The sequence below is a fragment of the Schistosoma mansoni genome (assembly GCF_000237925.1).
Source record: "Schistosoma mansoni, WGS project CABG00000000 data, supercontig 0176, strain Puerto Rico, whole genome shotgun sequence".
NCBI classification, from domain to species: domain Eukaryota; kingdom Metazoa; phylum Platyhelminthes; class Trematoda; order Strigeidida; family Schistosomatidae; genus Schistosoma; species Schistosoma mansoni.
This window is the reverse complement of record NW_017386060.1, coordinates 114289-128248: the sequence shown is the minus strand read 5'-3', so window position 1 is coordinate 128248 and position 13960 is coordinate 114289. Positions and strand designations below refer to the sequence as shown.

The window sequence follows — 13960 nt, the reverse complement described above, 5'->3', positions numbered from 1 at the left end:
ATGGGTGCATTAAATAGTTTCGATGAAAAACTGAAAAAACTTCATGAAGCACAGTTACACGAATTTCTATCACAAACAACAGAAAAGTAAGTAACTAATTTCAGTGTAGTAAGTAAGAGATTTAGAAGTCAAAGTCTAGATTTCGAATCCAATCAATATTAAGATGGCCTAGATTTCACTTTGAACGTGACTGTTTAAACATTCTCAGTAGCTTTGATAGTGTGCAGAGAGGATTTCTCACTACCCTCAAATCTAAACTTCTGTCCCAGAGTTTATCAGAACCCATATTCAATGGAACACCAGATGGTAAAGCGTTAACCAGTGTTGACAACTTCATTTCTGTCAGTATCGTTCTCTCTACTGACGATTATTAATGATTCGTTAGGCCATTCCAAGACCATGGTAGATATCTGACTGTCAATCAGAAGACGAATAAAGTAAACATCAGAATGTGCTCACTTATTTTGCAGACATGAAACACATGATGAAATTATGTGAAACTTACGAGGCATATGTATTTGATGGTGATTACATTCTATAATGACATGGTTAAACATCAGTCATTCCTTAAATCCTAGTGTGTTTGTAATTTTTACTGATTTTATCTTCTGGTGATACCAAGTGTAGTAACTATAACTGTTACATATAACGATCAAGTCATACATCTTTATCCTGGTAAGATACACGTTTTTTGAATAGTTTAAGGATTTCTGTCAAAATTCGCAACGAAATTATTGGTATTTCCTGGAATTAGACAAGAAATAAATCAAGTATCTTTGTAGAAAAAGTGTTAAGTATTAAGGCTATTTACAAATAAAAATATATTTGACTTTTATGGTAACAATAACACTGAGTGGTAGTGACAGGATGTAAGTTTAGGTAACTTTTAGATTTAGAATTCAAATTGTTGGCCTGACGAAGGTATTTATGATCTATAATTTCAAGTTTTAATATTCGTGTTAAATTCCTGCCCGTTTTCTGGAAAATGGATTTGTTTATTCATTCACGTAATTAATGAAATTGTAACTCACCTACTGATCATCAGTAGAAAAGATATAATTGGTGCTGATCCTGACATTTAGCCTATTGATACGACTCTTAAGTAGTAAGATAATTCTTCGAATACAACGGTGATATGCTGATGATATACGAAATAAATACAATATTGTTATCAACCATTTTTCTGCTCTCGTTATTTTCTTACACCATAACATTGTCATTTATTTGTATTGTTTAGACGCAATTCAAATATACTGCTTATCTAATGGGAGATTGCAATGTGACAGCGACAACAAACTACGTTTTCCCAATATTTGTTAATATCAGTGGAAGTACAAAGAATTTCACCGTCCCGAGTATGACATTTAATGTAATACCGAGTTTCCCAGTATACACTGATGTAAGCTACGATTGATTTAACAACAATATTAACTTTTTGTTATTACTCAAACATTTTCTTACTTCTATTTGTGTTACACAGTTCCGGTTTAGTTATATTTTACGCAAAATTATTACATAATGTGAAGACAAGTCCACAGATAATTCAATAAAATAGAATCTTAGTTTTGCAAGTCCATTTTAGCGGTAAATAAATCCCCAAAATCTATAGCTCTGTAAGTGTTCGACATTGGATGCTGACCACATTAGTTTTAATGGACTCACCTAGCTGAAGGCGCTCGGTCATGCATCCTCACCAGATCACGCGTTGGAACGGCGTGCTCAACGTCTTCTGCGATCACTAGCTAGTTTAGATCAGTCACTTCACGATATATTGATAAGCTATCAAATATATCTTCCAACCTCCTCGCTTCTGACTTTTGATTTCACTGGGTGGGCGCGATTCAATTATAAAAGGTATTACTGGTAAAGTGTTGTCAAACTACAATACCTGTGGTATCTTCATTGGTGAGACCGACATGATATAGTACACCAACCTATAAATTGTGAGTCTGTTCCTTTTTGCAATTTCATAAGTCATTGCTTTATCTTAACCTTTATATATTGTGGTACTTTTTTTGAGTTTTCAGATGTATTTTATTTTTTGTCTTCGTTCATTATCATACTTGATTTTTCACTATGACGGAACAGACACCCAAAGTACCTAAGCTAAAGGTTGTGTCCCCACCTATGTTTCAATTAATGCTCTTCTGGCCAGACAACATCGAATTCTGGTTCTGCTACGCAGAAGCTGATTTCTATTATCACGGAATGACTGATTCACGCAAACAGTTCCTCGCGGTTGTAAAGGCACTACCGTGCGATTCCAACACGTACGTCACACCTGGTATGTTTACTAGTGATGTTTCGGAACCTTATGAAACCCTGATACGGTCGATCCTTAGACGCGGAGATCTAACCGATCGACAAAGGTTAGATCAACTCCTCAATAACATCGGCCTGCAACATGGTTCTGTGACAGACATGTTGCTAAGGATGAGAGAGGTTGTCGGTCTAAGAACTTCCGATAACGGCTTAGTCAGATAACTTTTCTTATCTAAACATCTTCAACAGGTACAAGCAGTACTAGTCTCGTTTCAAAACAACGCCGTAGACGAGCTGGCTGCATCTGCTCACCGCATATTCGAAATCACGAAGTCTTCTAATGCCGAGGTTTTTTAGTCAAGGAAAACATCAAACTACACAGAATGACATTACAGAATTATGTCATACACTCACACGCTACCTTGGATTTCGTAATGACCGTAAACGGTCACATACCCCACGAAGAAGCACTTCACGTAGGCGATCTGTTTCCAGACTACGAGAGACAGATAACCCTGACTGTTACTGGTATCATAACTAGTATGGAAAGTCTTCCAGAAATTGCAGAAACCCCTGCAATTACCCGAACTCAAAATCGACTGACACGAAAAACAATTCGGGAAACTTCCCAGATGGCTTGTGTTAACGGCAACCATAGCCGGTGAACATGGCCGTGTGTTATACGTCACAGATGTGATCAAGAAAGTTTGCTACTTTATCGATACTAGCGCAAATGTTAGCGTTCTTCCTGCAAATTCTAACGACCAGCTTCACGAATCTGTGTTAAACTTACCAAGCGGCAAACGGAAAGCCAATCACCACATATGGTAAAAGGCATATTTACCATAACGTGGGTCTACGCAAACCCATTCGTTGTGGCAAATTTTTCTATGCCAATCATTGGTATAGACCTCCTACAACACCACAATCTACTCATCCGCAAACGTAGGCTCGTAGATGGAAACACTGTTTGTGTAACTTCTTTTTCCGGTTGCAGATTATCTCCAGTCACAATTAGGCACACAATAGACCCATTTTATCAATCATTACTCGATAAGTACTCTGGGATATAACAACCGCGACCGAAACTGACGTGTGTAACCAGCAATGTTACACATCACATCACGACGACAGGACCACCTGTATTTTCGAAAGCACGCCGACTGGCTCCCGAAAAGCTGAGGTTGACCAAAAATGAGTTCGACCGTCAAACACCCCATGAGCACCTCCTTTGCATTGGTCCCTAAAAAGGATATCAATGGTTGGCGTCCAACTGGTGATTATCGGCGTCTGAATGCTAAACCCGTTCCCGATCGTTACCCGTTGCCCCACATTCACGATTTGACAGCTACCTTAAAAGTTACAACTGTCTTTTCGAAAATCGGCTTGGTTAAAGCTTACAACCAAATACCTTTGGCTACTGACGATATTCCAAAAACCGCTATCATCACTCCCTTCGGGCTCTATGAATTTTCGCGAATGAATTTCGGTCTAAGAAAAGCTGCCGAGAATTTCCAAAGATTCATAGATGAGGTTTTTCTAGATCTCAACTTCATACATGTGTATGTTGATGACTGCTTGGTAGCAAGCCCGGACAGAGAATCCAATCTCCAGCACCTATACATTGTATTCGAACGCCTGAAAAAGCATGGCATCACCGTAAACATTCAGAAATTCCAAATCGGAACCGACTCCTTAGATTTCCTAGGACACACTATTGAAGCTCAAGGCATCCGACCTCTTAGAGGCAAAGTGGCGGCCATTCTGGATTATCCAGAACCGACCACTATTAAGCAATTTCTCACACTTAACGGTCTTGTAAGTTTTTATAGACGGTTCATACCAAAATGCGCGTCCCTTATGAAACCGCTGGCGACCAACGTCGTGCAAATGCGAAATCCATTAATCTGGACGACACCGTGAGAAAAGCACTCTCTACAGTTTAGGAACTTGTCGCAAAGGCAACCATGCTGGCACGTCAGAACACTCCAGCGCCCATTAGTATCGCAGTAGACGCATCCGACTCAGCAATCGAAGGAGCCTTACAACAATGGGTTAATCACTCTTGGCAACCTTTGGCATTTTTCTCCAGACGGTTGCTAGGCACTGATTCGAGGTATAGCACTTTCGGTAGGGAACTCCCAGCTATGTATTGTGCTGTACGGCATTTTCAACACTCTATCAAAGGCCGAGAATTCACCTTTTTTACTAATCATAAACCTCTTACCTTCTCTTTAAGCTCATCCTTAGACAGGTATTCACCAAATGGACTACATTTCGCAGATAACTTCAGATATACAACACATTTCTGGAGCAAACAATGTAGTTGCAGAGGCCTTGTCTCGTATAATTTCCTTGAACAGTTTCCAAGGAATCGACCTTCTGAAACTGGCCCAACTTCGAAAAGAAGACACTGATCTTCAGCACGAGTTATCCTCAACAACCCTCAAACTGTGCATTAAGCAGATGGAAACAGGTAAGGAAACCTCACTATGTGACACATTTACAGGTAGGGATCGCCTAGTCGTGCCGAAACATTATCGAAGCAACGTCTTCAATACGTTGCACAAATTTCTCATCCAGGTGTGCGTGCATCCACCAATCTTATAGCCGAACGGTTTTTCATTCCTGGTATGAATAAAGACGTGAGGGAGTGGGCACGCTCCTGTGTAAGCTGCCAGAAATCTATAGTGATTAGACACAACAAATGTCCTTTAGGCTCGTTCAAAACTTCTGATGCTGGTTTCGACCATGTTCATCTGAATTTGGTAGGAACTGTAGACCATCAGCGTTGATGATCTATTGTCGAATGATTGGAGGCCTACTCGAGTTAGACGGGAACGGTGTGACGAATAAGCTAACTTCGAAGTCACACCACGCGACCAGCACCTTACGTGGATTGCCCCATCGACGTATCAAGGGACCATGGATGCTCTGAGGACTGTACAACACAAAGGACGTTATTACAGGAATATATTATTTAAAGTAGATACAAGCGAAAGTAGAACCACTGCCGCATGGGCCAATCCATGGCGTATGATTAACTGATGCGCGTTGATTGTCCTTGACCTTCACGATGATCTGTTCGATATTGAGTGACCCAACTGCCGGATGATTTGGCTAGGGTTCAGTGACATTTCACTGGCCCTACAGACCTTTACCAGATTCAAATGGACACTCTTATCTTTTAACCTGAGTAGACCGTTTCACTTGATATCCAGAAGCAGTACCTACTAAAGACATTACTGCTGAAACAGTGGCCCACGCCTTCATCGAACTATGGGTAGCAAGCTTCGGCTTCCCTTCAGCCATTACTACAGATTGCAGACGCCAGTTTGAATCTGAACTTTTCCGTTCTCTGACCACACTATTAGGAATCACTCACTTCCGAACGACCGCCTACCACCCACAAGCAAACGAGTTGATAGAACGCTTTCACCGGCAACTAAAAGCTTCGCTGCAAACGTTTCACAGGGCACCGACGCTCTTCATTTGTCTTACTAGGTAAGCTGACATTGAATATACTGCAGCTCAACTCGTTTATGGGATGACACTTCGACTTCCAGGAGAATTCATGGATCCTTCATCTTCTTCAATGAACATGCATCTAAACTCCTATACGAGCAGGCTTACAAACGCAATGCGTTCAGTTAAACTTGTTTCCACTCGACCTCGATCGGCTGATGTTTTCGCCCAACCTGACTTACGATATAGTACACATGTCTTTGTACGTCGAGACTCACACCGACGACCCCTCGAATCAGCATACGAAGGACCCTTCAAAGTTCTTCAGAGCAAACTCAAGTACTATATAGTTGATAAGAACGGCACTAACGATAGCATCAGCATCGATCGAATCAAAGCAGCGTATTTAGAAGGAAATCCTATCTATGTCGATTTTCCTTCGGTACAATCAAACGACACGGCTCCTAGGTTTGTAATACCTCATCCGACAGCCAACATGCATGTTGATACCTCGTCAGTATCTGAATATAGACTTCGAACAACACGTTCAAGAAGAAGAGTAAGATCTCAATAACATTTAAATGGATATTGCACGTAAGACACCAGTTAACATTTTGCCTTATCTCGATTTTCCTTTGTACTATATATAATAAAAAAAATTTAATATGCTTAAACTTATATATTTCTTCCAAAAACAAAAACAAAGTTTTTGTTTATTGATATGCGTATATTTGATTTTTTTGTGAAAAAAACGAAAAAAAATCGCTTTTACGCTGTCTCAGGTTTATTAGTTTATTTACATTTTTCCGCCCGCTATTTGTCTTTACGCGCGCAAGAGTTTACTTCAACATGCACTTACATATTCTTCTTTTTCTTTTCCAGGACGGCTGGAAAAGACGATAAAAATACGATAAAGTTTATGAGTTACCCAAATTTCCATTGTACTTTGTTTCCTTATTACTATATTGTACTTCATGGTCTCTTATTGTAAGGAAAGAGGAACAGACGCTGCTAAACATAGAAAGCTATCAAGAGAGTGTTTACCAACGACAAACACGTTGGATTTAGACTTCTAGCTGGCCACATCCTAGGGTCATTACTACCTCATTAGGGGGTGAGTGATCTGTAGCGGTAAATAAATCCCCAAAATCTATAGCTCTGTAAGTGTTCGACATTGGATGCTGACCACATTAGTTTTAATGGACTCACCTAGCTGAAGGCGCTCGGTCATGCATCCTCACCAGATCACGCGTTGGAACGGCGTGCTCAACGTCTTCTGCGATCACTAGCTAGTTTAGATCAGTCACTTCACGATATATTGATAAGCTATCAAATATATCTTCCAACCTCCTCGCTTCTGACTTTTGATTTCACTGGGTGGGCGCGATTCAATTATAAAAGGTATTACTGGTAAAGTGTTGTCAAATTACAATACCTGTGGTATCTTCACCATTAATGATAACTATATAGTAAGAAGCATTAATTCAGAGAAGGGTTCTCTTATCGGCGAATTCATTTTCAAGGCTGTACAATCGCAAACGCATACTTATTCTTTAAAAATGAAAATACTGATAATATTGTTGTTGAGACCTTTAGTATTCATCATGAAGGTAGATAAATAAATCATAATTGGAAAGTGAAAGCTCAGAGTGATAAGATAAAATGCTGAAATTGAGATGAACTTTAACTAGTAGGATCATAGAAACAGAAGAAATCAAGGATAGAAGTGAAGCAAATGATCTTCAAATAAGGAACGAAGAGAATGTCACGATAGATTAAGACCATGGTACACATAATTCTGAATTTTCCAAATACACAGCAGATGTTCCTGCAATGCTATGAAGATAGAGTTTAACTACATATGGTAGATTTCTACTTACCTTGTAAATGACTTTGGACGCAGGGTCAGTTTGAATTGAATGACCTGTGTTCACAAGGTGTTCAATTGTTGAGCTTCATATTAAGCCATTCTCGCCTCTTTACAGATAATGTTCCTGAATTCTTATGGGTGAAATACTCATTGGACGACCCAAATACCTGGCTCCATATGAACAGGTAAAATGATAGACAGAAATGGAATTAGTCAACTGCGACACTTTATCTTAGAGATTGTTACTGAACATAGGTCGATTAAAGAACACTAGTCACAAAGTTGTGAAGAATGATCTACTGAGAGAGTCGGAAATTCTCTTCAGGATTTTTGTAGCTGTATCACCTTTGAAATCGATGTTTACATAGAGAGTTTTCTTTCGTAAGGAGGCTATTTGTGCTTTAGGAGGTTTGAGTTTTATATTCGTATCAATAAATACCGATGGAGATCCGTTTTCTACAACTAGGTGATTCATTTCGTTATATATGACCTCGAGACAAGAAGTTATAAATTTCCATGTTGCGAGGTATATGATTTAATGTCGCTTTCGGCTGATCTGGATCGTGGTGTGAAAGCTTTATAGCTAGCCATTACATGAGGGTCTTGAATAGATAGATCTTCTTAGAGTTTCATCGTGGTTCCTTGTCACTGTCATATCAAGAAAGTAAATACTTTGTTTATTTTCAACTTATAGTGTGAAATTTATTACTGCGTGGTAGTAATCAAATGTTTGCAGAAGATGATCAATCAAATAGTATTTGTTGTTGCTAAGTCCGATAACGAGCCAGTTGAAAACAATATTGTTCAGTTTTCTGTTTATTATTCATACTCGAAATGAACAGAAAACATGTGTTTATTTCAATCTTTATTTAGGTTATTCCATTTAGTCATACTGACAAATCCATTGTATTTTACTGTGCATTAGACTAATTTTTCGGAGAATATTTTGCAGATAAGCAATTATAAATAGTCGTCGCGAAGATTCAATTCCACTAAGCTATTTGATATAACGAAGTTTCCAGTGATATTTTACGACCATCTAAGATGGAATTTATACTGCATAACAAACAGATGCATAGAATTTGTAAGATCATCCATTAAATAAAACTTATGAATGATAGTTCTATATTAACAAACTATTTGAAGATAAGACAGACCATGAAGTATAGACTAATTATTGTATATCATGTTAGACAATAAAATAGGAATGAAGCCCATAATAACTGGCAAAATACTATCAACTGAGTTAAGGAAACATATATTACTTCTCGATCACCCAATACATAAGCAAAGCAACCAAAAACACTTTTCAACATAAAAATGATAAAGTACTATGAGAGTTCTCGACAAACCATCACTGAGAATGATCAAAAATGCTTTTAAACTATATTAGTTGGTTGAGGGTTAAGGTCAAAAATCCTCAGTGTCAGAAAATAGACTCGGATTGTAATTTGCCTTCATTCGTCTTAAATACATTGGTAATATTTGAAATTAAATGTCTATGCACAAACCTAGGTTGAGATATTGAACAAACCAGAAAAATCACATAATACTTCATATTTGTATCTGATATCAGATGCAACGGGTGGAAACATGTGATCAGTGGATTCTGCACTAAAAACGTTCATTCCAAGCTTGTCTACATCTGGGTATATATCTCTACCTCTGAATACGTACATGAATTGTAATTATTTAGGCTTTATACATTCTCGAGATCATCATTTGTCTAATTATACCAGTTTTGCAGTTGCACTACTGTATTTCAACCGAAATGTAGTTAAACACAGTGTTTCTTTAAAACTTCTGTAAGGAACATTAGACAAAGAGTCGTCATTTTGAAAGTGTCTTTTTCACTACAAGCAACATTTGTACCTTAAATAATAGTCAACCAGTTTGTTTGCTTTTCAAATTAAAGCTCAGAATATTTCGTTTCAGATTATGATTGAAGTAAGTCCACCTAATGTAAAGCTGCAGCCTGGTGAAAGAACAACTATCAATATCAAATATATATTCCCATTGAATTCCACCTATCTGAAATCTACAGTACGAATCAATGGAACTGGAAGCAACAGTACTAATGAAAGTATAATAACAATTGCAGATTTTAAAATAAGTTTGGGTTCTAACTTATTTTACACAACAACTGCTTACTCATCTAATTATTCGTCAACTTATCCAACCAATCAAACTGATCAGTTGGTAGTTTACTTCGAAAATATCACTAACATTGGTGAGTTCAATGAGGAATTACAGTTGATCAGTTTATTTCTGACTCTATGAAATATCTTAAGTTACACACTCGTCAATTTGAGCAAGATAATTTCTAGATATGTTCATTCTTAAAAGGTAGTGTATATGCATTTTATTTTGCAGTTAAATTATTTTATCACAATATTACTTTAGATGGTAATAAGGGCAGAGCGTAAGAAAGTTCGAACGGACAAGATGGACACGGAACTAAGAGTGATTTTGATACAGTTAAACAACAACGAGTACAGTAAAACAATCACTGGTACAATTGGTTATAATAATAATTGTTTCCATTATACCAATCGCGCTCTCGTCGAGAAAAGCAGGTCACTACAATTGAATCTCATTTCCATACAATGTTTGTATTCAATTTGTCGAATATAGCAGACACAAATTTAGTTCGATGCAAGATTACCTTAGTGCACTTTATTTTATTCTCCATATTCATGCATATTTGTGATGTTAATGAAATATTTTTATATCCTAAATAATCGGCTGCTATTCGCTTTGGTCCAATTTGTTCACAATGAATCTCAGAGGAATTTTACACAACGAAAGTCTAAAATTTAAGTAGAATAGAGTATTACTAGTGCAGTGAACGAACTCCATCCTTCCGTGACTGCTATTACAGTTGCTCTCTATCTACATTCCCATTCTATTCAATTCGATCTTTTTAACATTCGACTGACAGCCATTCCACTTCTTATTGGTGTCACGTACTACTGATGTCTATCGACAGACATAAGTAGCACACACCACACTAGTACAAGATCAAAGTTAGGCAAGAAAATATCTCTAAAAATATAGTTGAAACATATGAATAAGGACTATGGAATACGTTGAAGTATTTTGGAATAAATTTGACAAAAAACACTAACATTAGCTCACTATTTCCTTGAAAATCTGATCTTCATTTCATCCTGTCAGTTTTGGTAGCCTAACTCACAGCAAAGTATAATCTGGCTTTATACATGTTTTAACTAATAAACGCCAGATGAGCAATAAACTGAATACTGTCTTTTGATTTCTCTCCAATCAGAAGAATGTTGTTAAACATTCATGGATATGGCTCAAATCTTGAGGAATGTTTGTGTGACAAACAGTCATCTCAGCTGAAAATAATCGAGTTACACTACATGGCTCAGCTTTACATTACAGCAACGATGACAGCGAGATAAAATTCTCTCTATGTGTAGACAATGAAAATACTCTATGATGAAGATTACTAACGAAGAATAACTAAGATATTTCATGAAAATGCAAACAAAATCATTGCCATTATATGGACTGGAATGAAATGAATCGATTTATTGTTTGTCACTATTTTCCAATATTTTGTAACGAACTACTTGACTAATTATTTGACAGTATCGTTTTGAATTTTGTTGTTTTCGGTTAGCGCCCAACAAATTTAGTCCTGATATTTAGAACACTAGCTGTTAATTCAGAGTGAATAAATGGTTCATGGTCTTCTTCAATGCACTATCTAATAAACATTATCGACATTTTTAGGTACGGTAGGTGTACCCACAATGCGAAACACTCTCAGTATTTCAGTGGATATCCAGTTGAGTGATAGTAAAATGGTAGAAAACGGAACTGTTTGGCCGTTACAAATCACTGGTCAATTTAATGCTGTCACTAATATTAGCAAAATATCTGTATATTGTGTAAGAACTGGGTCAGAAAAACCATCAATTCAGGTTGTACTATCTCAATTGTCATCGTTCACATTCAGTGATTATCCTGATAGGTATGTTTGAATCGTTTTAACCTTCACTATATATTTATATCATGGAATAATTGATTCACTTCTAACGCGAATTCATTTTTCACTTGAATATGAATTTCACATAAAATAATCGTTATATTGATCAGATAGTATCCAAATGCACATAATAATATTCCATATCAACCAATACTCTGATGACTATTCACATGAAGAGTACAAACTTTGGTCTTCAACCAAGAGTTTGACTCTTAACAAATCAGTTTCCAAAGTAGTGTCTATCCTTTCATTTATTGAACATGAGGAACGTGGATAACTACTGAACTGAGCTGTAAATCATGACATTTTATTGCAGATACGTGTCTGTGATTATTAAACGTCACTGCTAAAATGATTCAAATATGTGTCTTAAGGAATTACTGACAAATAAATGTAAAATGATTTTAGCTAGGGCATTAATTGTTTTCTAAAACACTTGTTGCCAGTCTCGTGAACAGGAAAATCACCAGGTATATTTTATCCTGAGACTATAAAGTAAATTATAGCTATTAAGCGTAGGTCAGTTTTGCTATTAAGAGTATTCAAAAGCCGATGAAAATCGTACATGAAGTGTCTTACACTTATCTCGGCACAAAACTACTATGTATGAAGAGATTATTAGTTCAACCAATCTGCGAATGGAACGAAGACACAGTGACACAATGACCAATAAGCTAGCTATTCCGATGAGTCACAGCCTCGCTAACCAGAGAGAGAAGTTCAACTTCAGAAGAGGGAAACATATTCCACAAGTAGCAAGAAGCAAGAACACCAACAATAAGCACAACTCAAGCGTACATATACAGCCTAAAGACGTCCTTGGGAAATGTCACAAAATAGCATACTAAAAGAGACTACGAACAAATAGCATTTAAGGTCCTCCCAGGTGGAAAATACGACAAGAAGGTTGTAATGAGTGGTTTTGGCGCGCAAGCAAAGGATTCAAGTTGTTTTTAATAGAATTACAAATTTAAGGCATTTACCAAATGAGTTCTAGGGATCTACCATTCTTAACAAAAACATTTTGACTTTTGTTGAATCAATCGATCTGTCGAAGACAATATTTAAGCATGGAAGGCGGTATAGTTGTTTCCCAAAACTCTCATGAAACAATAATTGTTTTTTATTCATTACCATTTACTTCGAACTAATTAAACTCATATTCACTTAAAAGTGGAAAAACGGAACGATGAAGAAAGTTACCTCCAACAGTTACTTAGTTTGATTTAATTTCAACAAACTGATCTAATGTTAACATGTTTCCCGATGAACCAACTATGTTATGTATATCTGATACACAATAAACAATCATCTGGGAAGGATTTAACTGATGGAACAACCCAGTCGTTTCCATCGACATCAAAAATAATGCTCTTCAAATTTTAAAAATGTTCATTATACTGTTTACAAGATTTTTGACGATATTAAACATTGTATGATTAAGTTAGCAATAAAGAAGTCGTATTATTGTGAACAACTCTAATAATTTCACCTTTTTCGAGCTATACACGTCTACACTGTACTTAAAATGCCTAAATACTAAAATCTAAGTAGATGCAAAGTTATAAATATTCTTGCTATTTCTCTGCTGATAGTAATTGATTAATCGTATCGAACTAAATTGGAAAGCTTGTAAAACCAAATATCAATTAAATTGATAGATAATCCAACGATTATTTGAATTCAATCATCAGAATTCCAACCATGTTACTGATTTATAATAACGCTCTACATATTTCACATTTTTTTATCTAATCTGATACTCAGAGATGCGGTGTATCTTCAGACAGTCGTTCAAATGATGAATGGTACCGGGTTGGAGTGTGAAAGACAATCGATAATTTTCTATCTTAGTCCACAAATAAAATCAATCAATGTAGTTAATCAAACAGGGAACATAGATAATGTAACATTGAAAACTCCTTTAAACCCGGTAACTAAATCAGTTCAGTTCACAGTAAGTTTCTTTGTTTCAAGACAAATTGTGAAAACAATATTATTTAGTTTAACCCACTCAAAATTCAGTTGGAGCATTTAAAAAGACTCGAACCCAGGACCTACCAGTCTCGAGCCGAAGCCCTTAACCGATAGACCACTGAGCTGGCATCCGGCGGTGTTAATGTCTAACTTCAACTGATCCACGAAGTTGAGCAACCATTCACCAATTGTCTTCAGTGAGTTCCTATCTCACAACAGACGTGGTTTTGAACTCCACTGGTCACTGCTTCTCACTAGAGCTCCTAGATATACTTCTTGAAGTCACTAGTGAGCATATGATTATATTAATTATCAGAAGGGGTTTTGTGGAGATTTAGTATTTATCATAGTTGAAAGCGTGAAGTCAA

At 36.8% G+C, this 13960-nt stretch overlaps 1 protein-coding gene across 1 annotated transcript in view; it reads left to right on the top strand.

Annotated features, from left to right (window-relative positions):
• Nucleotides 1-13960, top strand: part of Smp_027820 (hypothetical protein) — a gene marked incomplete at both ends in the record, with an annotated part of 28868 nt that continues 14908 nt past the window's right edge. Inside the window, one exon of the mRNA XM_018796098.1 lies at nt 1-86. Within this exon, the coding sequence (XP_018646905.1) occupies nt 1-86 (86 nt within the window). The remainder of the gene's footprint in view (nt 87-13960) is intronic.